This window comes from Lepidochelys kempii, chromosome 9 (genome assembly GCF_965140285.1).
Source record: "Lepidochelys kempii isolate rLepKem1 chromosome 9, rLepKem1.hap1, whole genome shotgun sequence".
Lineage (NCBI taxonomy): Eukaryota > Metazoa > Chordata > Testudines > Cheloniidae > Lepidochelys > Lepidochelys kempii.
The window spans coordinates 50879986-50906112 of NC_136388.1; the positions used below are offsets into that span (position 1 = coordinate 50879986).

Here is a 26127-nt window from a genome sequence, read left to right on the forward strand (position 1 = left end):
ATTAAAGGGTTCTTGCAGCCCTGCCCTACAGCATAGTTGCAGATAGCCTGATTCCTGAGCAATTTTGGACAGCCCTCAGGGGCATTTCTGTCAGATTCTGTCCTTCTGCAGGGCACTGGTTGCTACTGACATTGTCTGGGACAGCCATTCCCAGGCTTTGCAGCTTCCAGGCCCTGACTGAAGTTCCTGAAAATCTGCTAAGACCCGACACAGAAACTGTACATTCCAAACAATGTACCTGCCTGCACCTGCTGTGCAGCCTCCTCCTGCATCTCCTGCTCAGACGTTCGGTGCCAGACATGGGGAATGTCCCTTCGACTCCCCCTCCAGGCAGGTCAGTTGACTAGCTGAGACCCAGGTGATGAGAGAAGAATCAGCTGAGGCATCTCTGAACTGACTGACTGCAGTTAGGAGGAGGAGACGGGGCTGCTGCTGGCAGCCTTCCAGCAAATCAGACTGCAGAAGCAGTCCCTAGACCTGCTAGGGAGCTTTAGGCATAAGGACAATCCAGAGTTTGCTAGACCTTGGTGAGTCACATACCCTTTGTAAACTGCAGAGGAACCCTTTCCATTCCACAGCCTGACAAGGCACTTTCTTTCTCCTGAGTAGCTTCATCTTAACAATGCAAATGATAGTCCAAAATCTGAACCACTCTTCACAACTCTTAATCAGTGGCTGCTTTGTTATGCATGAGGGCCCCATTTGCAAGAATACTTGCTGAAAAGAATAGCATATCCACTGCTTAGATGGAAACTTGGGTCCATTTATTTCCAAGCCTGTCAAGTCCAGAGTAGATAACAAATCTCACTATACTTAGCATTATATGCAGTAAACACTCTAAACCTTAAATTACTGTTCATGGAAATAAAGTCACATTTCACATACATTCTCTCTCCTATTATGCAGTTGAGGTGCAGGAGGGGACTCCAGTCTGGGGGGTGGGGCTGAGGGATTTAGAGTGCGGGAGGGGGCTGCAGGTTGAGGCAGGGGATTGGGGTGCAGGAGAGGGTATGGGCTCTGGGCTGGGGGTGAGGGCTCTGGGGTGCAGCCAGGGATGAGGGGTTTGGAGTGCAGGAGGGGGCTCCAGGCTGGGGGGTGGGGACGAGGGGTTCAGGGTGTGGGAGGGGGCTCTGGGCTGGGATTTGGGGTGAAGAGGGGTGAGGGCTCTGGGCTAGGGTTGTGGGCTCTGGGGTGAGGCTGAGGATGAGGGGTTTGGGGTGTAGGAGGGGGTCCGGGTTTGGGGGGCCTTAGGGCTGGCGCAGAGGGTTGGGGCTCATGGTTGGGGTGCAGGCTTACCTTGGGCGGCTCCCGGTTGGCAGTGCTGCTGGTCTAAGGCAGGCTCCCTGGCTGGCCTGGCACAGCATTGCGCCCCAGAAGCATCCGGCAGGTCCGGCTCCTAGTCGGGGGGGCAAGGAGGCTCCACACGCTGCTCTCGCCCACGGGCACCGCCCCCCCCAGCTCCCATGGGAGTGCAGAGCCAGTGCGTGGGGCAGGGGCAGCACGCGGAGCCCCGTGACACCCCCCTTGGAGTCCGACCTGCTGGCGACTTCTGGGGTGCAGCGCGGTGCCAGGCCAGGTAGGGACTAGCCCGCCTTAGCCCTGCAGCACCGCCACCTGGACTTTTAGCGGCCCAGTCAGCAGTACTGACCGGAGCCGCCAGGGTCCCTTTTCGACCGGGCTTTTCAGTCGAAAACCGGACACCTGGCAACCCTAGCGAAGGTGGCTGGTGAAAGCTCATGTGTCCCTACAGAACAGAGCTGGGAAGAGAAACATCTCGTTGCAGAGCGACCGTTTACCTTGCTGTTGGGGATAGGCCCTCAGTGGAGGATCAGGCCCTCTGCACCTCTGTACCATGGATGCAATAGCACTTCTCTCCCACGCCAGGGGGAGAGGGAGGGAGCACATTAACACATGGGCAGTGGGTAGATCCTGGGGCTGGGCCAGTCCATGTTCTACAGCAGGGAGCAGGGAGTGGAGCCCCCCAACGCAAAGAGACCCACAGCTTAGAGCCTGCTGTCCCTTCTTCCCCACCCTCCGGGCTTGTCTACACTGGCAAGTTTTGTCACCAAAAACAGCCTTTTGGCAACAAAACAGCAAGAGCGTACACACTACAATGTGACTTTTGTCGCGAAAAACGCCCACTTTTGGCAACAAAAAACTTCCACCCCTATGAGAGACTTTTGTCTTTTCCCCTCCCTTGATTGTGGGCAAAGAGCCAGTATAGACGCTGCTGATTGTTTTGTCGACAGCACTGGCTTCTGCCAGTATCCCACAATGCCTGCCCTGATTGCTCTGCTCGGTGATTCATAGATTCATAGATTCATAGATATGCTGCCCTGCAGGCATGCGCCCCTCCCCTTCCAAAGCTCCCCGGAAGTATCTGTGAACAACTCCGGGAAGTATTGGGGAACAAACAAAGAGCAAATCATTGGAATGCTCCTGTTCTGCCCTGCACTAGGAACACAGCAGTTCCCCAGCAGGGAGAGCTCACAGAGCTACTCATGATGTTGCGCTCGGCAGCTGAGGGGGCTGTGGGAGAACTCGGAGAGAATCCCAAGATGTTGGGGGGGGGGAGGGCTAGCTCAGTGGTTTGAGCTTTGGCCTGATAAACCCAGTGTTGTGAGTTCAATCCTTAAGGGGGCCACTTAGGGGCAAAATTTGGGGATTGGTCCTGCTTTGAGCAGGGGGTTGGACTAGATGACCTCCTGAGGTCCCTTCCAACCCTATATTCTATGATTCTATGTGCAGCAATCAGCTCTTCCTTCCCACAACATTGCACTGTGGGATACATACCCACTGTGCATTGCTCAGCCTGTCGATGATGGTGTCCCCAATGTGGACGTCATCTGTCAACAGAGGGAGCAAGTGTGAACACCCTTTGGCGATTTTTGTTTTGTCGCCTTTTGGGTGTCGACGTAAGTTTTGTCAACAAAACTTGGTAGTGTAGACAAGTCCTCTCATGCATAATGTAGCAGCCCAACCTGTTCTTTTCTCACCACTCCCCTCCCTAAACCCCCCCAGTACTCCCATGCATGATGCTGGCAAACAAGGGGCCAGCTCTTGCCAAAGCTTTAGGCCTCAGCTGAGCACTGAGAAATTCATTGCTGGAAACCGGACCAGCTCACCTCTGCAGTATGGCTAAGATGGGTATTGGACGTATAACAATGGGTTTCGCCTTTACAAAATGCTTCTAAATTGCTGCAAGCATTAATCTCACTTATAATATCTTTATAGTTAAGTTTTTGCTTTGCAACTGTAACAAATGTTTGGTCTGGAACCATGAACCTGTCAGGAGGGATTGTCTGCTCCTCATCAGGACAGTTATCAAAACTAAATGGGCCATTGTGGGACATCACAATACAAAGACTTTGTTAATTGCTCCTTCACACCCAGGAAGAGGCTGTGTGCAAACGGGCTCGACCCATCAGCTTGAATTCTGAAAGACAGATATAAAAATAGTTGACAAGAAAATTGTTCATCTCTTTTGCTGTTCAGACTCTCAGGGCTAGAGCTAGAAAACAGAAAGCAGAGATTTCCACGGTCAAACTAGGTTAGCCCTAAAAGACATTCGGTGCTGCTGACCGATAAGGCTTCATGTCCTGCGAGGGCTACTATGAACACAACTTTGTCCTCCAAACCATCATCGAAACGGCCAGAAGGGCATGGAGGCAGTGCACGGTAGCATGGCTCGACCTGGCTAACACCTTTGGGTCCATGCCCCACCACCACATCTTTGCCATGCTCCAAGAGTTTGGGATGCCAGAGAACTTCCTCTGTGTGATCTGAGAGGTGTACGAGGGATGCAGCACCACCATTCGCTCGGTCGAAGGGGAGACCGCCGAGATCCCAATCCAGAGCGGAGTTAAGCAGGGCTGTCCCCTCAACCCCATCATCTTTAACCTCGCCATGGAGCCGTTGCTGCGAGCGATCAGATGGCTTCAACCTCCACAGTAAGAGGGTGAGCGTCCTGGCTTACGCGGATGACCTGGGCCTGACTGCGGATGACCCAGAGAACCTCCAATGTATGCTAGATGCCACCAGTCGAGCTTCCGATTGGATGGGGCTCCGCTTCAATGCAAAGAAGTGCGCATCTCTCCACATCGAAGGCAGCAAAAGGGACTCGGTGTAGACGACAGGGTTCCAGATCCAGGGCGAGCTCATCATCCCCCTGGCAGAGGGGCAGGCGTACCGGCACCTCGGCACACCGACGGGTTTCCATGTCCGGCAGACACCCGAGGACACCATCCAGGAGATCTTGCAGGATGCCGCCAAGATCAACGCCTCCCTGCTAGCACCGTGGCAGAAGATAAATGCCTTGAACACCTTCCTGATCCCCCGCATCTTGTTCGTTCTAAGGGGTTCCGCCGTGGTGAAGGTACCCCTCAACAAGGCAGACAAGATCATCTGGCAGCTCCTCTGTCACCTTTGTAACCTCAGACATGGATTTCCTTCAGCCTGTCAGCGAGGCTGTAAACATGGGCGCGGGGCAGACACTGTGCTGGTCTTGCTGGCCCGATTTTCTCCCACAAAGCATCCATGCTGGTTTTTTTTTAGATTCATCAGCTGCATCCAACACAGTTAGCACAGAGTTTTGTGGGCAGGAGTTCAGTCATCATTAGCAGGGGACACTGAACTACTCATAAGTGTGTCCAATCCTTCGTAGCAAAGGGGAGTTTGAAGCAGTTGCTCTCCTACCCTGGGGCCCTCTTGGGGAATCCTGCAGAGATCTCTGCCTTCACCCTTCCTATTTCATGGGAATCTATGGCTTTGAGAGCTAGTGCCGAGTCGCAGGCTGCAGGGTCCTCAGCATCGTGACATCCTGCTCATGTCAGACCCAGCCAGTGCTGGGGCAGTAATTAGCCAGGGACGGTACAAAGCTGGGGCATTGGTGCAAGCGAGTGGTTTATGGCCCTCACTCTAGAGGAATGGGGGGACGTGTGGGTTGTGGGAAAGAGTTATTGAGGCAGAGTCATACCTGCATCTGTGACCCCAGAACTCGTTTCCCTTGGCCCATCATAGCCCCCTCGATAGCTACCCTTCCTGGCAGGTTTCAGAGTCTGCCTCCTTTCAGGGGCATTTGGGGCAGAGCAGGGTTAGGGCTTGGGGTGCCAGAGTGTGGTTCAGACGTATCAAATGTACTGCCTCCCTCCCTATCCCACGATACCGCAACCCATGGCAGTGTGCCAGGACAGGGAGCAGCAGGGCAAGGAGATCAGCTTCATCAGCACGGAGGTGGTTCTTAGGCAGTGGATCCCAGCAGTTCCTTAGGACAGCTGCTCCCCTCCTCTGGCGGGAGGTATTGACAGCCTCCACCAGCAATGGATTATTTTGTCCATGGGTGAGGTTTCTCACCCGTCGCCCTAGCATGGACTTGGCCACAAGGCCTTGGCCCAAACCTGGAGGTTCCCTTGGAAGTTAGAACCACCTTTGCCTCTACGCTGGCCCTGGCATCATGGCCCCTCCCCAGCCTGCCCATTCCTCCTCCTGACCAGAGAGAGCAGAGACATAATGCAGAGCAATTCATCTTGGACACCTGCAAACTCCAAAACACAGCTACTCACCACAAGGGAGAAAGCTGAGCCAGTACTGCTAAAGGAGACCAATGGATGGCAAAAAGAAAAGGAGTACTTGTGGCACCTTAGAGACTAACCAATTTATTTGAGCATGAGCTTTCGTGAGCTACAGCTCACTTCATCAGATGCATACCGTGGAAACTGCAGCAGACTTTATATACACACAGAGAATATGAAACAATACCTCCTCCCACCCCACTGTCCTGCTGGTAATAGCTTATCTAAAGTGATCATCAAGTTGGGCCATGGATAGCAGTGGACAACAAAATGGCCATGTGTTGGCAATACAGTATGTACAGCCAATAGTTAAGAGCTGTGTCTGTGGAGAAGCGTCACATCATAGAGCAGGGGAGTAATAGTTCTTCTATGAGGAATCTTTCCACTGAGTCCAATAAACATTGGCTCCGGCTGTAAACGGTTCTGGTGCAATTGCATTGGGAATATTCGGTTCCTTTCTTAGCTCTCATGAAGCATAAGAACTGAGAGTTTATTGTTATCATGGTTCTGTGCATCTCTCTGGCCGATCTGGTGAAGGCCTTACTCACAACTTGACGGCATTTCTCTATCTGGGCGTCCATCTATAATGTGGTAACTTTGGAACACCACATCCAATCAATGCCAAAATTTCAGAGAATGTTCTAGGCATAACTGGGCAGAATCCAACTGATCTGGGGGGAAATCAGAAAAACAAAAGGGGGGGGAAATGGGGCCCCTGCCATCTGATTAGCATAGTCACAGCTACAAACACCTCTGCAATTGTCTATAGATAAACTAATGGCACCAATTGACACCTTCCAGCATAACAATATTCCGAATAGAGTTTCATCCTCCTAGTAGCATTTATTACATTAATACTCTGAATGATTTATCACCCAGGTTGGGGAGCAAAGGGTGAATGCACACAGCCCCTGGCCTAGGCAGGGAGGGAGAATGAAGGACCTCAGTGTGGGCGGGAGAGGAGGGAATGAGGAGACACACAGACTAGGATTGCCAGGTGTCCAGTTTTTGACCAGAAAGTCCAGTCAAACAGGAACCTGTACAGATGTACTGACCGGACACCAAAAGTCTGGTTACTGTTGTGTGTGTGGGGAGGAGAAGATGTGAGTCATCAACCCGCACCAGCCCCTGCTCAGCCGGGACCACCTCCTACCTGCATCTCATGGGCAGGGAGGCTCCATGTCAGTGGCTGCAGTTCCCATCCCAGCCCCAGAGCAGAGGGAGGCCAGCTGGTGGTGGGAGAGAGGTGGAGACAGGGAGCAACAAAGAAGGAGGAGAGGGGAGAGCAGCAAGTGTCAGGGGAGGGGTGGAGAGGACCGAGCTGGGGGCAGGGCCTCAGGGGAAGAGGCTGGGAAGGGGGAGGTTCCAGCACTCGTGCTGCAGTGTCCAGTTTTCAGAAATTAGAAAGTTGGCAACCCTAGATCCCCAGGCAAGAGGAATGTTGGGGGGAGTTGCGGGGCGGGGATACAAGGAGCCCTGGTATATGCAATGGGCTCAGCTACACAAGCTATGAAATGTGAGACCCCTGACTTAATAAAACAATAATATCAATAATAATCATTACCAGAAAGAAACTGGAATTCAAAACCTAGTAAGGCTAATAGCAAGGAGCACAAACTCTGGCAGGTGAAGTGTTAAAGTGAAATAAGGAAGAATAAGAAATAACAATAAGAAAGAATTTAAGAAGCAACTTGCTAAAGATGCAAAAACTAACTGTAAGAATTTTTTAAGTACATCAGAAGCAGGAAGCCTGCCAGACAGACAGTGGGGGCACTAGACAACAAAGGTGCTAAAGGAGCACTTAGGGAAGGGAAGGCCATTGCTGAGAAACTAAATTAATTATTTGCATCAGTCTTCACTGCAGAGGATGTGGGGGAGGTCCCCACATCAAAGCTATTCTCTTCCGGTGACAAATCCCAAGTATTTTCCTACATTGATGTGCCAATAGAGGAGGTTTTAGAACAAATTGATAAATTAAACAGTAATAAGTCACCAGGACCAGATGATATTCACTCAAGAGTTCTGAAGGAATTCAGATATGAAATTGCAAAACTACTACGTGTTGTATGTAAGCTATTACTGAAACTATACTCTGTACCAGATGACTGGAGGATAGCTAATGTAACACCGATTTTTAAAAAGGGCTCTAGATATGATCCTGGCAATTATAGACCAATGACCCTAAATTCAGTACCTGGCAAATCGGTTGAAATTATAGAAAAGAACAGAATGATCAGACACATAGATGAACCTATTGTTGGGGAAGCATCAGCACAGCTTTTATAAAAGGAAGTCATGCCTCACCAGTCTAGTCAATTTCTTTCAGAGGGTCGACAAGCATGTGGACAAGGGTGTTTCAGATGATATAGAGTGGTTGAATTCTCATGGATCAGTAATGGATTAAAAGATAGGAAACAAAGAGTAGGAATAAATGGTTAGTTTTCACAATGGAGAGAGGTAAACAATGGGGTCCTCCAAAAATCTGAACTGGGACCTGTGCTGTTCATTAATGACCTGGAAAAGCAGGTGAATATTGAAGTGACAAAGTCTGCAGATGATACAAAATTATTCAAGATAGTTAAATCCAAAGCTGACCATGAAGAGTTACAAAGAGATCTCACTAAATAATACATACAAAATGATGGGGTTTAAATTAGCTGTTACCACTCAAGGAAGAGATCTTGGAGTCACCATTAATAGTTCTCTGAAAACTTCAGCTCAATGCGCAGCGGCAGTCAAAAAAGCTAACAGAATGTTAGGAACCGTTAGAAAAGTGATAGATAATAAGACAGAAAATATCATAATGCCACTATATAAATCCATGACACGCCCACATCTGGAATACTTCATACGGGTCTAATTGCCCCATCTCAAAAAGGTTCAGAGAAGGGCAACAAACATGATCAAGGGGATGGAATGGCTTCCATACAAGGAGAGACTAAAAAGATTAGGGCTGTTGAGCTTAGAAAAGAGATGATTAAGAGGGATATGCTAAAGATCTGTAAAATCATGAATGGTGTAGAAAAAAAGTGTTATTTACCTTTTCCCACAATACAAGAACCAGGGGTCACCCAATGAAATTAATAGGCAGCAGGTTTAATAAAAACAAAAGGAAATATTTTTCATACAATGCAACGATTAACCTTTGCAACTCGTTGCCAGGGCATGTTGTGATGGCCAAAAGTATAACTGAGTTCAAAAAAGAGTTAGATAAGTTCATGGTGGATATCAATGGCTGTCAGCTAAGATGGTCAAGGGATGAAAACCCATGCTCTAGTGTTCCTGAACTTCGAAATGCCAGAAGCTGGGACTGGATGGCAGGGATGGATCACTCAATAATTGCCCTATTCTGTTCATTCTCTCTGAAGCATTTGCACTGGCCATTGTCAGAAGACAAGATACTGGGCTAGATGGACCACAGGTCTGACCCAGTGTGGCTGTTCTTATTCCTGTGTCAATAAACTAATTCAAAGGAAGCCTGGGGAGAGGTGTGAGGACACATATGAGTTCAGAGTAGAGTGAGAGGAGAGCACTGTGCTATGTTCACAGCACACACACGGAGAAGTTAGATAGAAACATAAATACTCTCGCTGGAAGGTTGCACCATAACACTATTTTGTTACATTGAATTCAGATAACACAAAAGACCCAAAAATAGAAACAAAGGCTGCTCCCTAAAACAGAGGCACAACTCTCCCCAGCTTACCCTAGGCTGGCTGCAAACTGACTCCAGTTTCACAGGTCCCTGCTAAGTCCCCTGCCTACTAGCAGGACGAGGAAATCCCCATTGAATTTAACGAGATAGATCACAATTTTTACACAGCTGTCATTACACCACACTGTGCAGCATGTTTAGTATGGCTTCTGAGGAGCTGGAAGCCAGGGTGGAATCAGGGCCTGCAGGTGATCCTGGGACCTGCTCGGTGAGCTGCAGCTCAACACCCTGATCAACCAGACTCCCTGACTGACTGAGAGGCATCACCTCATGTGCTTTTAAACCCAGCCTCAGCACTAGGTCAGTGGCTGTTCAATGCTTATTTCCCCTAGCTGTGATTGCTCCTGTACCTTCCTTGTTCCTGTCCTGTTCCCTTGCCTGATCCTTGGCCTGACTCCTGGTTCCTGACTCTGGCTTTGACTTCCTCCTGTCCCAGTCACCAGGTGTCATAAATATAAAGGGAAGGGTAACCACCTTTCTGTATATAGTGCTGTAAAATCCCTCATGGCCAGAGGCAAAGTCCTTTTACCTGTAAAGGGTGAAGAAACTCAGGTAACCTGGCTGGCACCTGACCCAAAATGACCAATGAGGGGACAAGATACTTTCAAATCTGGAGGGGGGGAAAGGCTTTTGTCTGTCTGTGTGATACCTTTGCCGGGAACAGATCAAGGATGCAAGCCCTCCAACTCCTGGAAAGTTAGTAAGTAATCTAGCTAGAAAATGTGTTAGGTTTCTTCGTTTTGGCTTGTGAAAGTTGCTGTGCTGGAGGAAATGTGTATTCCTGGTTCTGTGTCTTTTTGTAACTTAAGGTTTTGCCTACAGGGATTCTCTATTTTTTTAATCTGACTGCCCGTAAGATTATCTTCCATTCTGATTTTACAGAGTTGTTCTCTTATCTTTTTTTGTTCTTCTAATAAAGTTCTGTTTTTTTAAGAATCTGATTGGATTTTTTGGGTCTTAAAAATCCAAGGCTGGTTTTTGCTCATCTTGTTTATTCTCAAGCCTCCCCAGGAAAGGGGGAGTAAGGGCTTGGGGGGATATTTTGGGGAAATAGGAACTCCAAGTGGTCCTTTCCCTGTTCTTTGTCTAAATCGCTTGGTGATGGTAGCATACTGTTCCTGGACAAGGCGAAATTTTGTACCTTGGGAAAGTTTTTAACCTAAGCTGGTAAAAATAAGCTTAGGGGGTCTTTCATGCGGGTCCCCACATCTGTACCCTAGAGTTCAGAGTGGGGAGGGAACCTGACTCCAGGCCTGACCGCCCACTCCCTGGTTTGTGACAGTAGGAGTCCAGTATCAGAGGGAGAGCAGACCCTACCCACTTGTAGACTCTGTCATACTTTCCCACAGGATAGAAAGCTTTCCATTCTTTTCTGTGTTTTTCCATTCTTCTCAGTGGCTGAGAGCTACAGGCTAGGATTTAATTTCTTGAAAGATTTCAATATGCTTAGAATGGACTCTGTCCCCCACAGCGCTCCTTCGCATTCTTCCATTTAAAGGCCCTTCCCTGGCAGCACTCTGTTCTGTGTGGTCACTGATGGCATGGGAGTCGTCTCTGACTGAAGTTCTGGTATATTGCATCATGTAAATATTTTATAAGATTAACAGTAACAGAAGAACAGTGCAATTAACAGCCACATGCAAGCTGGGCAGACCTTACAAGGGTGCCCATTAAAACCACAGACCTAATCTAAAGGGAACAACTGAGTCTGAGAGTGCTCAGCCCAAACTCTCCCACCAAAATCTCGCGCGCTCTGACAAGAGGCAACCCAGTCCTAAACTAGCCTACAGGTCTCCTTCACCCTAGGGAAGTGAAGTCCTGATATGTTCCTGAAGAAAAAACTAGCAGAGAATAGGAACAACTAGGAACTTGTCTGCTCATGTTATCAACACACTCCTCAAATGTAGAAAATAGCTACAACAGAAACACCACAGGTTTGAGCCAAACATCACTGATACCCATAGGAGTTTTTCCACTGACTTTAATTAACTTTGGGTCAGACCCTACGTGAACATCAATAAGATTGTTTTGAGAAGTCGTTACAGCTCAGGGACAGGAAAATGTAAGTGTAATTATTTTTAACATACTTTAGAAAAAATGGAAAGTACATTATTCCTAAACACCCAAGTCACGCAAAGCCAAGGTCAAAGTGATCAGTAATCTGCCTCTGTTGGCTATTATGAGAGATACCAGAACCGAAAGGGCGTTATCCAGGGTCCTAACGAAAGAAAGCAACACGAAGAGTTTGGTATCAAGCACAAAGTTGGGAGGAACAGCCCTCAGCTCAGCTCAGAATCTGTAGAGTGCATTTGGAAAACGATCACTTTGGCAAATCTTATTTCTGCCTGAGTCTTATATTAATTATCTTCTTTTATCAGGGCTAGCAGTGAGTGTCTGGTCTAGTCATCTCCTCCAGGCTGAGCTGTAAGGTCATGCGACTGCACTGCTTCAATAAACAGGAATATGCAGATTTCAAAAGTTCTTGCATTTTTTGAAGGGAAAAGTGGAATTGAATTTGCTGGCTTTTCCTGTGCTCCCAAAGAAACCCTCTCCCACCCATCAGAACTCTCTGTACGCTGCTACCAGCAGGACTTTCCTCTGATCAGCTTTCCCTTCCCATTCTGTGCGAAGCTTGCAACACTGCTGCTGCTTGTGCTGTCGTTGTTCTATAGATCAACAGAAAACTTCAGCCTACAGGGCTGTCAAGCCAGCCCCCCCATTCTGTGTGAAGCTTACAGCTTCATGGAGTTACGACAAACTCCCTCAACATGTTTTAGGTAGTAAATTGAGATAATAGAATCATAGAATATCAGGGTTGGAAGGGACCTCAGGAGGTCATCTAGTCCAATCCCCTGCTCAAAGCAGGACCAATCCTCAACTAAATCATCCCAGCCAGGGCTTTGTCAAGCCTGACCTTAAAAACCTGGACAAATAAAAGGGCTCGTAGGTAGAAAGAAGAGGGTTAGAATTAGGGTAGGTGCTATTCATGGCAGCTAGCGAGTGGAGTGTCTTGGCGCTCTCTGCTGGGAGTGGTATTTTAAATTATATTGATCAATGCTTTATAAACAAATACAATATGTACAAATTATTACATTTGCACGGGACACTAAAATAAGAATTGCAGTTAAGATATGAGAAATATAGCTATTTTATAGTTTACACATCATATACTAGGCAAGCAGGGAGAAACAAAGTGAAATCCATTTATTCATGGCTGAATATCAGTGACACCATAACACAATTTTCTGAAGCCTTTGCAAGCCATCGCTAACTTCAAACGCTCAACAGCTAACTTTGCAATGACCTTGCTGCACACCATCCATCATCTCCTTGCCGGTTGTCCTCTACTATGTTGCTTCACCATTCCTTCAATAATAACTTTCTTAAAATTATTTCCAGCTTTATGCCTAATATGACTAAAGTATGTAAGTTTGCATCTTTTGATTTCTGACATCAGGAGCTGCTTCTCTCCAGTAATATTTCCAACATAGGCATTGGTCTTTTCTTCCATCCAGGAAATATGCAAGAGTCTTCACCAGCACCATATTTCAAAAGCTTCAATTTTCTTTTTGCCAGCAGCACTAACTTCTGGTGATTCACATCCATAAATAGCTATGGAAAAAACTAGGCTTTGCATCAGTCACACCTTCACATATTATAAGATGCCACAGTTTCCCCACATTTGTTAAGGAAGGTCACAGCTGAGTGAGCAATCCCTAGTCTTCTGATTTCCTTCAAACAGCCTCCTTGGCTGGAGATATATGATCCCAGATAATTAGATTCATCTACTGCTGCTACAGTTAATTGTGATGTCCACTTGCACCCTGTTAAACGAAGCAGAATAGAAGTTAGCTAAGTGCTTAGATATGATGTGAGGCCCTGCAGTAAACATTGTTTACGCCAGCTGACAGCAGTGAGAATTGCACTGATGTTTGACAATTGCTTTTGCTAAACTCTCATACAGAACTGAGCAGTGACCTTCATTTTTCCAAACTCGAGGCTTCTGGGGAGCACCCCCTACAGTGGGGGGAGGGACATAGTGGGGGTCCTCCATACCCTGAACCAGGCAGCCCCTCCACACTGTACTGGGGGCATCCCATACACCACCACCTTTGCACTGGGCAGCCCCTCCCCGCTGTACTAGGGGCACCCAAACACCCCCATCCCCTGCACTGGGGCCACCCCTTTCCCCTATAATGGGGGCACCCCAACACCTCCATCCCCTGCACCAGGCAATCCCTCCCCCCATAATGGGAGTGTGACATTCTGTACCTCGGGGAAACACCCTGCACCCCCTTGTTCATCTTTATAAAATGGTTCTGTGGTATCCATGCAAAAGTTTGTCATGTTGGATGTCTTCGGAAGGCTCATGGTGCACTGAGCATTGCTGTTATAGTAATGTTATAGGTTGTAATTTCATGTATATAGGTATGAGGCTGAAACTGCCTCCTCATGGCTTAAAACAAGCACAGGCAAAACTCTCCAGAAGCAGAGGGGCAGTTCACATCTCATCAGGGCATGTATGTGTGGGGGGAGGGATAGCTCAGTGGTTTGAGCATTGGCCTGCTAAACCCAGGGTTGTGAGTTCAATCCTTGAGGGGGCCATTTAGGGATCTGGGGCAAAAACTGGGGATTGGTCCTGCTTTGAGCAGGGGGTTGGACGAGATGACCTCCAGAGGTCTCTTCCAACCCTGATATTCTATGATTCTATGAAACCCAGCTCAGCCTCACAGGAACAAAGGCCAAGGTAGCAACAAAGGATCTGTTGGACTCTCAAGTGAGTCACCCCCCTTCCCTTGGTCAGTTTAGGACTACAATGAGGTAATGCTCACATGACTCAGAAAGGGTTAGGGGGCAAAGCAAAGAGGGAAGAAAGAACATGATAAAAGGGAGAGACGTTTTCCATGCTCTCTCTCTTCCACCTGCATCTACAGACACCACCACCAAGCAACTGAAGCGCTGATCTAAGGGGAGAGCCTGGCTGAAGGGCAACCAGCCAGCCTGTGGTGAGAAGCATCTAAATTTGTAAGGGCACTAAAAGTATTAAGATCAGCTTAGAATGCGTTTTGCTTTTATTTCATTTGACCAAATCAGACTTGTGTTTTGACTTAAAATCTATCTTTTGGAGTTAATAAATCTGTCTGTTTATTCTACCTGAAGCAGTGTGTTTGGTTTGAAGTGTGTCAGAGACTCCCCTTGGGATAACAAGCCTAGAACGTATCAATTTCTTTGTTAAATTGACGAACTCATATAAGCTTGCAGCATCCAGAGGGGATCACTGACCATGGCAAGATGGAGGTTCCTAGGGTTGAGTCTGGTACCAGAGATATTGGCTAGTGTCATTCAGTTGCACGATCCAAGCAGCGGCTGGCCAAAAGTGCTCATCCACATACCTGGGAGCAGCTTACATGCCAGAGGCTGTGCGTGAGCAGCCCGGGAGTGGGGGCTCTCACAGCACAGCAGGGTAAGGCTGGCTCCCAGAGTGGAGGACTGGAGAGACCTAGCAGATCACTCATAACACCAGGGGAACTTCACAGGGGGCACCCCAACACCCCCTGCACCGGGCAGCCCCTCCCCGCTATACGAGGGGGCACCCCATACACTGCTACCCCTGCCTCGCAGCAGCCCCCCCTTGGAGGCAGCCGTAGCCCCGCCCCTAGAGATTAGCAGCGTTGGCCCCGCCCCTGGAGACGCTGGTTCTGGCCCGCGTTCCGTATGATCCTCTGCGGCCCCCGTCAGGGGCGGGGCACCACAGGCCGCACGGCGGCCGCTCGTCCTGGAGCCGGAAGCGGGGAGGTGTTGGGATGGCGGCCGCGCCGGGCCCCGCCCCTGGAGACGCGTCCGCCGCGTTGCCCCCGCCCCTGGAGACGCGGCGCGGCCGGGCCGGGGCCATGAAGCTGACGCGCAAGGCGGTGCTGGCCCGCGCCAAGGCCGCCGAGCTGGACAACGTCCGCAAGCTCAACTGCTGGTGAGGGGCCGGGCGGCTCGGCCCCGCTGTGGGGAGCGGGGTAACTCGGGAAGGGGCCCATGGGATGGGGACAATAGACTGAGCGGGGGGTGGGGTACCAGGCTGCGGGAGGGCCCGGGCCCGGGCCCGAGGGCCGTTCGTTGCCCCTCGTGGTGTGTTGGCTGACCCTGAAGCCAGCGGACTCCATTAGCTGGGTGTCTCTGGCTGGTTACTGTGGGGCATTGGAGAGGCCCCGCAGCAACCCCAGCCCCCCACGCGCGCTCTCTGCCGGGGTGCGGGTGATTCGGTGTCCTGACCAAATGGGGTCTCATTCAGAACCCGCGCTTGCCAGTGCTGTCAAACCCCTCCCATGCACCAGCCAGCCTCTCTCCCCAGGGCGACCTTGCACCCAAGAGGCTAACATTTACCCGGCAATGTTTGTAAAACATGTTGAAGATAAACATGTGTAATACAATCGGTATTATGGGAATGATCATGCTTGCTTGGCTGGCTACCAGTAGTTACTGAGCCCAGTTTGGCATTTATTTCCTCATAGGGTACAGACCCAGGAGGATATACACATTTCGTTCGCTCACACTGGCATTCTTATTTATCTTCAATAGAATAGTTCAATAAATGCATCATACTCTTCTGTCACCATAGATTATATATATTCAGTCTTAAGCTTGAGTATGTCATTGCTTGCGAGTAAAAGAATTGTGGTTTAGGAATTTTTGGGGTGAAGTTCAGTGACCTGTGTTATACAGGAGGTCAGAGTAGCGGATCACACTGGTCACTTCTGGCCTTGGAATTAGGAAGATGTGAATTAAAAAAAATTCCATAGCAATGTTAGCCATGTTCCCATGCTGTCTAAAGAGACACACAATGGTCAGTCTAGGGAAACTGTTGCTTACCAGTGCCGGATGAGCAAAAGCTCAAATCAAATATGTGAAATGAAAGGATTTACTGTCACTGAAACTAACTGCTGTTCTGTAATTAGATAATCCTGGGTGCATTGACCGCCTGGTAAGTTAAAACAGAGGATGAGGTGTGTGTTGCTTATTTTTGTTTAAATTCAACCAATGACAGAAAAATTAATCTTTAGCAAAATGTGAGCAGGGCAGTGAAAATTCTCCTCTGGCTCTACTAGACCAATTGCATCCTATTCTGTACTGTGGAGAGAGTGCATGTGTTCTCCTGAAAGTGCAGAATTACATATGAGGGCAGGTCTTATTTGGGACAATCATAGTTTGTCAGACTCTCAAATCTGAGACCCAGATTTTCCTTGGACAAATTGCCTTTGAGGTTTTTTAAATGTATTAAATTCCCAGCATAACAGCACAGTGAGTAATCAAGAAATGCTACCTTTGGCTGACAATGTGGCTGAATCAACATTGCTGAGAGAATTAAACCTTAACTTTAAATTTTCCTGACTTTGGGTATTTAATACAATTTTTAAAGATTAAGAGTTAAACATGGAGTTTTGCATTTAGAATTCTTGGGTTTCTATGTCTGTATTTAGTGTTGCCTTAGCTGGTGCAATTATCCCACACATGAAATGAAACTCATACTCGGTTCAATGCATGCTGCCCAGTTGTTATTGTATGTGGGGGAGGAGGGGAAAAGTGCCTCCTACATTGATCTCCTAACAGTAATTAAACACAGTCCCCACTGAACTCTGGCCAGCTGCTGAGGATAGGACCAAATCATGATGAATGCAGCTTGGTCCTATCCACATCAGCTGATCAAACTGTATTACAAAATGATCTACAGAAAACAGTTTAAACATGGCTGTATGGTCAGAGCAGGCAGGGTTCACACTTGCTGACATGACAGATGGTTCTGAATTGTCTTAGCAGTTGAGAAGGAGTGCATTTACCTTCCAGCCACGTGGTATGCTCATAAGGAGATGGAGTATCTACTGAGTGTGGGAAATCATAGTTTTATTGCTTCCACTTTCCCCTGTAGTCTCAGCTGCATAAAACTGTCATGCCCCATTTGGGCTGTTGCAGAATCTTTAATTAGTGCCTTATGGAAGAAAGCACCATTTGAGCTTACATCCTATGTGGTTGAAGGGCAGTTGGGGTGGCAAAGGTTCCTTAAGGGTCAGAGTTGGGAGGAGGGACAGGACATGCTCTGATACCTGGCAACCCCTGTCGCTCAAAAAAATGAAAAGACACTTCTGAGAATCCAGTTCTTTAAGATAACGTAGATTTTTAAAAACACACTATTGACCTCAGCCATGGCTTTTTCCATACATTGCATCTTTTCACTCGGTGTAAGTCCTCTTTTTAAAATATTTCTAAATTAATTCTCTGCTTTCTTGTCACTATTCAAAGTGGTTTATTTTTCTCTTGCAGGGGCAGCTGCCTCACAGATGTAAGTACTATTCTTGCAATTCTTAAAATCAGCCTTTTCCAGGACCCCTTTCCCAAACAAATATCTAACGTTTCCCTAAAGCCAGGTATGATTAAGACACGTTCCTTGAGATCTAGGCCCCTTTTGTTGGCAGTTAGTCCCAACGGTAGAGCACTGGCCATTGATACAGTGCATAGCAAATTGCTGCCTCACTTGGGAATAGAGGGAGCCAAGTATCCCTTTGGAGTGCTTGGGAGTAAGAAAGCTCGCTAGTCTTACACCTCTCTGCGGCTGTGAGATCTTGGGGACTGATTTAGGGTACATCTACACTGCAGCTGGGAGCATGCTTCCTAGCATGGGTAGACACACATGTGTTAGCTCTGCTTGAGCTAGCTCACTAAAAATAGCAGTGTGGCCACAGTGACTCAAGCTAGCAGCCCGAGTACAAACCCATCCAATGTGCTGGGTTGCCTTTGGGTGGCTAGCCCAGGCCAGCAGAGCCACATTGCTATTTTTAGCATGCTAGCTTGAGCAGAGCTAGTGCGTGTCTGTCTACAGGAGAACCTCCCACCTGACATACTCTGAGAGTACAGATCCTCTTCTTAGTTGGGAAGGTCATGTGTGAGGAGAGCTGAGCCCTTTGTATGTGTATTGGTTGGGGATCTTACAGCACCAAAAGTGTACCAGTACAGTGAGCACTTGTCACATGTTCTGAGCATTTGGAGGAGAGGAACAGAACCAGGTCTTATTTTCCATGCACAATGAGTGTCTGATTATCTGTGTTTCTGGGCATGGTGGAAGAAAATGGAATAGATACTGGCTACACTGTGCTTGGGGACTGAAAAAGGGGAGTGGCTGGGTCCAGGAAACTCCCCCTGTGTACAGTCAGGTTAGACTGACATTGACTTAGCCCCACTAACGTGCTAGTTGATTTGATATTCTAATGGGTTTATCTGAATAAGCACCTGATTATAGACAGATATCTTTAGAAAAAGTACAGTTCTTTATTGCATCTTTCTCTGTCTAGATTTCAATATGCCGTGAACTACCAAACATTGAAGTGATCACATTCAGGTGGGTGTCAAACTAGCAGCCTGAGAGCAGCAGCTGATAGAACAGAGGAAATCCTGTGTCGGGCAGATGACTACAATCTAGCACTATGCTTTTGGTACTTTACTCCTTACTGACCTTGTCACCGTGCCTCTGTCTGCCTGATCTCCAGTACTGAGTCAGGCTGTGTTCCCTTGGGGACAGAGATGCAGAGTGCATTTATTTCCAAGGCTATCTGAGTCTCTCCTGGCATTATGTAAACCTGCATTCTGTATTGGTGGGGAATGGGGGGTGTTCATTTTGGGGGAGAAATAACTCTGAGGTGCAGTGTAAAACTTCATATTCTCTGTGACGGGTTTGGTCACAGAGACCCCCTTGGACTGTCACCTGATGTGCTGAGATTACCTTTGAGCCAGTTTTCCCTGCCAACTTGGGACTTCAGAACCCTACCTTGTTGAGCCCGACACGCTAGCCTTCTGCAACACACACCCAGGTCTGGTCCACGCCCCAAAGCTGGAGACTTTAACCAAAAACTGCTTAGCAAGTCACCTATCTCCAGCACCCAGACACCCAGCTCCCAATGGGTTCTAAACCCCAAATAAATCCGTTTTATTCAGTATAAAGCTTATACAGGGTAAACTCAAATTGTCCGCCCCCTATAACACTGATAGAAAGATATGACCAGCTGTTTGCTCCCCCAGGTATTAATCACTTACTCTGGGTTAATTAATAAACAAAAATGATTTTATTAAGTATAAAAAGTAGGATTTAAGTGGTTTCAAGTAATAACAGACAGAACAAAGTAAGTCACCAAGTAAAACAAAGCAAAAACATGCAAGTCTAAGCCTAATACATTAAGAAACTGATACAAGTAATATCTCACCTTCAGAGATATTCCAATAAGCTTCTTTCACAGGCTAGACTCCTTCCTAGTCTGGGCCCAGTCCTTTTCCCGGTACAGTCCTTGTTATTTCCAGCTCTGGTGGTAACTAGGGGATTTCTCATGACTGGCAGCCACTTTTGTTCTGTTCCACCCCGTTTTATATCTTTGGCCCAAGGCAGGAATCTTTTGTCTCTCTCTGGGTCCCCACCCCTCCTAAATGAAAAAGCACCAGATTTAAGATGGAATCCAGTAGCATGTGACATGGTCACATGTCCTGTGAGACCCTAGCCATCATTCTTCCAGGACTGGCCTGCAAGTCCCCAGGAAGGTTTGCGAGTAAACAGAGCCATTCACAACCAATTGTCCTAGTCCATGGGAGCCATCAAGATTCCAAGCCACCATTAATGGCCCACACTTTGCATAATTACAATAGGACTTCAGAGTAATACTTCATATTTCTAGCTTCAGATACAGGAATGATACATTCATACAAATAGGTTGAACACACTCAGTAGATTATAAGCTTTGTAATGATACCTTACAAGAGACCTTTTGCATAAAGCATATTCCAGTTACGTTATATTCACATTCATAAGGATATTTCCATAAACATATGGAGTGCAACGTCACATTCTCCCTTATACATAAATGCTATTCCATGTTCCTGACTGGGTTCTGTAGGTCTGCTGGCCCCACACAGTGTCATGAAACTTGTATCAGGTTGGAGAATGTTTGTGTTGAAGTTCTTCTGGATTCTTTCTTAGCTTCTTATGGCATCTTGGAATATAGATCTTGCAAACTATACTGAAAAATCTGTGAAGCTTCTAAAATCTTAACCTTAAAGCCATTTGGTTTGTGGAGCATGCAAGACCTGCTCTTGGGTGTCTATGAGGAGCATCTGCAGAAAGAGGATATAACAGCCAATAAATGGTTGTAGTGAGCAAGAGCTGTTTACAGAATTAGCAAAGAGCCAGGAATCTGCTCATCTCTGTAACCCTGAGCCCCTTTCGCTATTTAAAAAAGAAAAACCTCTTGGCATTTTAATTTAAAGTGTGTCATTAACATTAGCTGCTTATTGTTGCTTTCCCCCTCTCCCACTGACATACCTGCCTTCTCCTGCAAAACAGGTCTCTGGCTCCTGCCAAATTAGCCCCTGCCTTTGGGTCTCAGCCATACCTTGGAGCAGTGGTGGGCAACCTGTAGCCCATGGGCCGCACGTGGCCCATCAGGGTAATTCACTGGTGGGCGGCAAGACCGTTTATTTACACTGACCATCCGCAGGCACGGCTGCCCGCAGCTCCCAGTGGCCATGGTTTGCCGTTCCCGGCCAATGGGAGCTGCGGGAAGCGGCGGCGGCCAGCATGTCCCTGTGGCCCATGCTGCTTCCTGCAGCTCCCATTGGCTGGGAACGGCAAACCATGGCCACTGGGAGCTGCGGGTGGCCATGCCTGTAGACAGTCAGTGTAAACACACTGTCTCACAGCCCACCAGTGGATTACCCTGAAGGGCCACACGGTGCCCACTACTGCCTTGGAGTGTCTGCATAGCTCCATAGCCACCCCAGTTAGTGCTTGGGTCCTGAAGCATTCCATGCATTGAAGATGCCTGCTGCCATGGCTCAGGGGAGAAGTTATAAAGAGAAATAAGAGCAGGATGAATATAGATCCTTCTTGGAAACTGCTTTTCTCTTTCCCACTGAGCTGTCCCTTGGCAGCAGGAGCCTGTGGGGCCCATCTGAGCCTCCATGCCCAGGAGTGCTGTCTCAGCAAAAATGTCTTTTCAAGACCAAGAGATGTGAGTGACAGTGCTAAAATTAAAAGAAAAATACTGGATGGAGAGGAGGGGAGGAGTTCCAGAGGCAGTGTGATGAAGTGGAGCATTCAGAAGGGCAAAGCAAGCTGGCTGTGTTTATGTAAACCTGTTTCTGCCAGCTGACTGCTGGATAGTATTTTTAGGGCCCTAAAAGTAGCACAATTGGCCTCTCTCTGGTCAGTGTTTTTTGTTACCAAATGCTATCTCAACCTATTTGTGTTTGGCAGCTGGGCACCCAGAATGCACTGCACCATCTTGGAGGAGGCTTTCAGGCTCCCACTATAGGAACGATACAGAAACTGGGACTGAAGAGCTGCAGTGTTGCAGGGGTCCTGCTTCTGCCTGAAAGTCATATTGAGGGTGGAGCTGGTAATTTTTAGGGCCAGAGACTCATTTCTGATGTCCGTGTAATCTCTGTCCAGTGTGAACAGTATCTCCAGCCTGGAGCCAATGAGTCAGTGCCAGAACCTGAGTGAGCTCTATCTGAGGAAGAACAGCATCCCGAGTCTGAACGAGCTCTTTCATCTGAAAAACCTGCCCCGGCTGAGGGTCCTGTGGTTGTCTGAGAATCCCTGTTGTGGTCCAGACCCCCACCGGTACAGAATGACTGTGCTGCGCAACCTCCCCAACCTTCAGAAGCTTGACAACCAAGGTGGGAATCTGAGAATAGAGTCAGTGGCAGAAAGCTTCAGAAAAACCAGGGTTCTGAACTACCCCGACCCTTAGGGAGTCTTGTTTGGGTTTGTTGGAAATTCAACGTACACACCCTAGAACAGCTGAATACTTTACGTAATAAAACTCTCTCTCTTGGCTCTTGTGTGGGCTAAGACAGCACAACAGTAACCCACTCAGCAGTGCTCTGTGCAGAATGGTGCAGGTAGATCTGCCTATGTTGTCAGCCAGTGTTTTCAAACTGTCCTATCCTTTACCCTCTCCGTACAGCAGTAGTTAACAATACCACACAGGGAATGTATGACCAATATCTTCACAGTCATTATCTCAGATACTGTGCCACCAGTTAGTTTGTTACGGGACTCTCGTTTGTTCTTGCAAAACGCAGATGCTGTAACTGGCTCTGCTCCTACTGTCAAAGAAAGTAGGACATGTCGTTCTGTTTGGTAAAAGGATTTTCTGCTGTCAAAACAAGAGCTTATGTATCCCACAGTATCTGCAGATCCTGCTGCTGGGAAAAAGGAGGAGGGCTCCAAGAGACCTCTGTGAAACCTCTCCTTTAGTATCCCTCTTTATTTGGAGGAGGTAGGGCTGCCAGAGACTTCCCCCTTAGGCTTTGCTGCAGAACAAAGTGGGATATGAGGACCGCTGATAGTTAGGGGGTATCCCTTATGTCCCTGCTCTCGTACAAGCTGACTGTACCTGCTGTCTCGTCTGTAGTTTGTTACACTACTTGTTGCAGTAATATATTCCAAATTAGAACGATGGTCTGTATTCCATGTTGACAGAATTCCCTAGAGCATCAGACTGGGCTCCTAACATGTGTTTGTATGTTTTTGGAAGCTGTGACAGAAGAAGAATTGTCACAGGCCCTGGTAGATGGGGAAGAGATCACTGCACCTCCAGCTAAGCGAAATCTGGAGAACGGCTGTCCAGAGGCCAATGAATCGAGTACCACTGAGTGCACAATGGAGCCAAAGAGTGAACATCTGAATTTCACCCTGGAGGAGACAAAGTGAGGGCTCGGTTATTAATTGTTGGGATTCCTTTGCTAAACTTGTATGTCACATGGGGGGATCCTACCAAAAATACTCCTGACAACCAACCCCAACATACCATGGGCCACAGCCGCAGCTGATCAAATCCACATAGCACCACTGAAGACAATGGAGCTATGCTGATTTTACACCAGCTGAGAACCTGGCCTTGTGCATACAGAGTAGGTCCTTCCATAGGTTGCTTCCTATTTTGCAGTACAACAGCTATGTGTGTGCGTGAAAGGGAAGGGATCTTCGTATTGAATTATGGTTCTTCTCACTTATCCTTTTTAAATGTGCCACCTGTTATCCAAATGTGCGATGTAGACTCAGCTCTGTGGTCCCAGTTAGCATCACTCCTGTAGTTCCAGCACTGAGAATTGGATTCTGTCATTTCAGACAGTGCTGGGAGCAGGCTCCTTCTGGCGTTGGGTGCTCTCATTTTGTGTACTGCCTTTCTCCCCCCCCCACCCCCCCACAGCAAGATTCGAGAGCAACTTGGCATGAAGCCTGTTCCCAGAGATAAATTTTCCTCCTTTTTGCCCAGGGAGACTGATGGCAGCAGGAAGAAGAGGGTGAGTGTATTTAAAGGCTAAAGTTGCTACCTTCTAATGTGTCAGGCAAGTTTAAAGAATAAATCTCTGGATCCAGAAAATGTACAACTTTATACTACCAGATTTGGGTGCACCCAAAGCTGCATAGAACTTTCCAGGTGGGAAGTGGGTGCTGGTTACGTGCCTTTGGGGTAAGTGTCTTGCAGGCTGTTTATTTGTGGCAGAAGCACTGTTGAGCTAAGTGGCTAGTTAGTCCCTGAGATCCATCCTTAGGTGTTGGGGAGCATACAGTGGAGATTAGCCTGTGAATCTATGATACTGTATTGCCTTTAATAAGAAAAGGGGTCAGGATTGATCCCATCAGATAATCATAGGTTAATCTCTACTACCAATTTAATAGCCATCTTTCCTATAGAAAATATGGTCTTGATTCTCCTCTCAGCAGCTGTGGCCAGTGTGTGGCAATGCTACTCTATGGGAGTAAGTTTCACAGAACGTGTATCTGGCCTGGATGGGACTTGGAGTGTGGCTTGGGCCCACCGCCATCACCTCAGTAAATAAAGGAAGGTCAGAATGTGGTCTAGACCAGTCTTGGTCTATTTTGTTTCTCCCCCTGCAGCCAGCTGCGGTACTTGTCCACAGAGCTGCAGGTGTCTATTCCGCAGGCCTTGGATTCGGCACCCATAGGGAGTGGCCTTCTCAGTAGAAGGGCACTGTCTTCCTATAATCAGGCAGAGGAGTAGAGAATCTAGAAGGGTGAAAAACACTATCTAGTAACCTTTGAAAACCAGCCCCTAAATGACCCATCACCTTGCTGGGTCAGAGTCCGTACATCTATAGTAGAAATAACGTCTGTCATGTCTTGACAGAACAACATCCTCAACGCTATCCTGCTGCTCATGAAAGAGCTGGACACAGAGGGCCTGGAAATCATCCACCAAACAGTGGGGAAGAGACTCCAAGCCTTACAGAAGAAGGAGCTTCTGGAAGAGCGATAGTGCCCATTGCAGAATTCTCCAAAGCAGCCACTTTCTGGGCTCACAGAAATGGAACCAGACTGGCAGCACCAGTTCTGCCCACACGCACTTCAGGCGACAGTAAAATCCTCTCTATAGCCTGCGCACTTTACCTGGGGTGGACTGGGAGCGGGCAGTACTGACCATAGGAAGAAACTAACTCTTGCAACACATGACATCCCCCTTGGCTGTGCATGCCAGGCCTGTGTTGGGAGCTGCCAAGCAAATCTTGCAGCATGCTTTCATCCCACACGACAGGTTCTATTATGCTCATAACTCACATAGCTGAATCCATGCAGTCTAACTCGGTGCTCCCCTAGGACTCACAAGGGAGTCAGAAAACAAAGGTGAGCGGGGGTAAAGCAACCGGTGAAGAAGGGAGGAGAAAGATAACTCTGCTTGTGCTGATGAAATGGAGTGGAGGAGAGACCTGCCCAGCAGCTACAAATACCATTGCTATTAGGTTTGTTCCAAGAGTGGCTTTAATCAGAGTAATGCTTGGGCAAAGCCCTATAGTTCCTTTCCTCTGCCTCTCTGGGAGTGTAGTATCGCAGCAAGCGTTTATGCCATGCTTTCTGTCTCCTCCCACTCTTGAAGGCAACTTCTGCCAATAAAGATGAGGTTTCACAAAAACAGACTTCTGAACAGACGTGCTAAAAAGAATCACTAACTCTTAAATTTTTGGTGCAGTTTTTGAAGCTCAGTGTCAAAGTGTTAGTTTATTTTCAACTCCAACCATTTCTTAGTCAGCAGCTTCTTACCCAGTCAAAGGGGTAACTCCAAATATTATCTTGTTGCAACTGAGCCTAAATTCAAGATTCCGGGTGGTAAATGACTCTCTCCTGTATGCTGAAATTTCTCTGCTTTCCATCACCACTCACTCCTTCAGTCTTCAAAGCAGCTAAGAAAAATTTACAACTAGTGCAGAGAAAGATAGCCCAGGTGGTAGCAATTGAGACAGAAACAAGCTGGGGATGTTTGCTGGGAGATCTGCTTAGATAGGAGGGTGGAATTGTTCTTTACTGACAAGACTGAACTTCTTAAAAGTGTACAGAACTGTTAAATGCTAAATAAAATGCTGTCCCTATTAGATGGAGTCTGTCAAATCATGTCTGGTGCTATTAAGGGTACTTGGAATAGAGGTGATCAAAGTGATTCTGTTAAGCATCACACATACTAACCTCACTCTGCACCTGTGAAGGGGAGAGGATCCAGGCAGCTTCAGCTCTGCCCTATTAACTTGACTATATAAATAGCTAACCCTGTTGTTGCAAATATCGCATGCACCTATTACATCTTTATAGTGCTGAGCTGCTTTGATCCGTTCTCAGGGTTGGAGCAGAGAATCCTGCTTTAAAACCAAGTGCTGCAACTCACTCTAATTGTCTGGCTGGAAAAAAGCTGAGGCTCTTCGTCTCCTCTAACACAGAGCTCAAGGCAGCAGTTGTGTTCTTCTACATTGTGCCAGGGATGCCACCCAATGGAGTGAGGGGCTGACTTAATATAAACATAT

At 47.7% G+C, this 26127-nt stretch overlaps 1 protein-coding gene across 3 annotated transcripts; it reads left to right on the plus strand.

Annotated features, from left to right (window-relative positions):
- Positions 1-15028: 15028 nt before the first annotated feature.
- Positions 15029-25704, plus strand: CFAP410 (cilia and flagella associated protein 410). Of its 3 annotated transcripts, none has more exons than XM_073360334.2 (7): positions 15029-15253; positions 17593-17611; positions 18618-18664; positions 21758-21987; positions 22851-23022; positions 23526-23619; positions 24468-25704. In XM_073360334.2, the coding sequence occupies exons 1-7, from the start codon at positions 15090-15092 to the stop codon at positions 24594-24596; spliced, it is 855 nt and encodes a 284-aa protein (XP_073216435.1). In that variant the 5' UTR covers positions 15029-15089; the 3' UTR covers positions 24597-25704. The 3 variants fall into 3 exon arrangements, with proteins under 3 accessions (XP_073216435.1, XP_073216436.1, XP_073216437.1); XM_073360335.2 differs by having other exon boundaries at positions 23592-23619; XM_073360336.2 differs by lacking the exon at positions 15029-15253 and adding an exon at positions 16233-16280.
- Positions 25705-26127: the final 423 nt, after the last annotated feature.

Excerpts from the sequence above, each read along its gene's own strand:
- CFAP410 (XM_073360334.2), top strand. The coding sequence starts at position 15,090 with ATGGCGGCCGCGCCGGGCCCCGCCCCTGGAGACGCGTCCGCCGCGTTG. Across the intron at positions 21,988-22,850 it reads TCAGAAGCTTGACAACCAAG|CTGTGACAGAAGAAGAATTG; the intron begins GTGGGAATCTGA and ends TGTTTTTGGAAG. Across the intron at positions 23,620-24,467 it reads ATGGCAGCAGGAAGAAGAGG|AACAACATCCTCAACGCTAT; the intron begins GTGAGTGTATTT and ends ATGTCTTGACAG.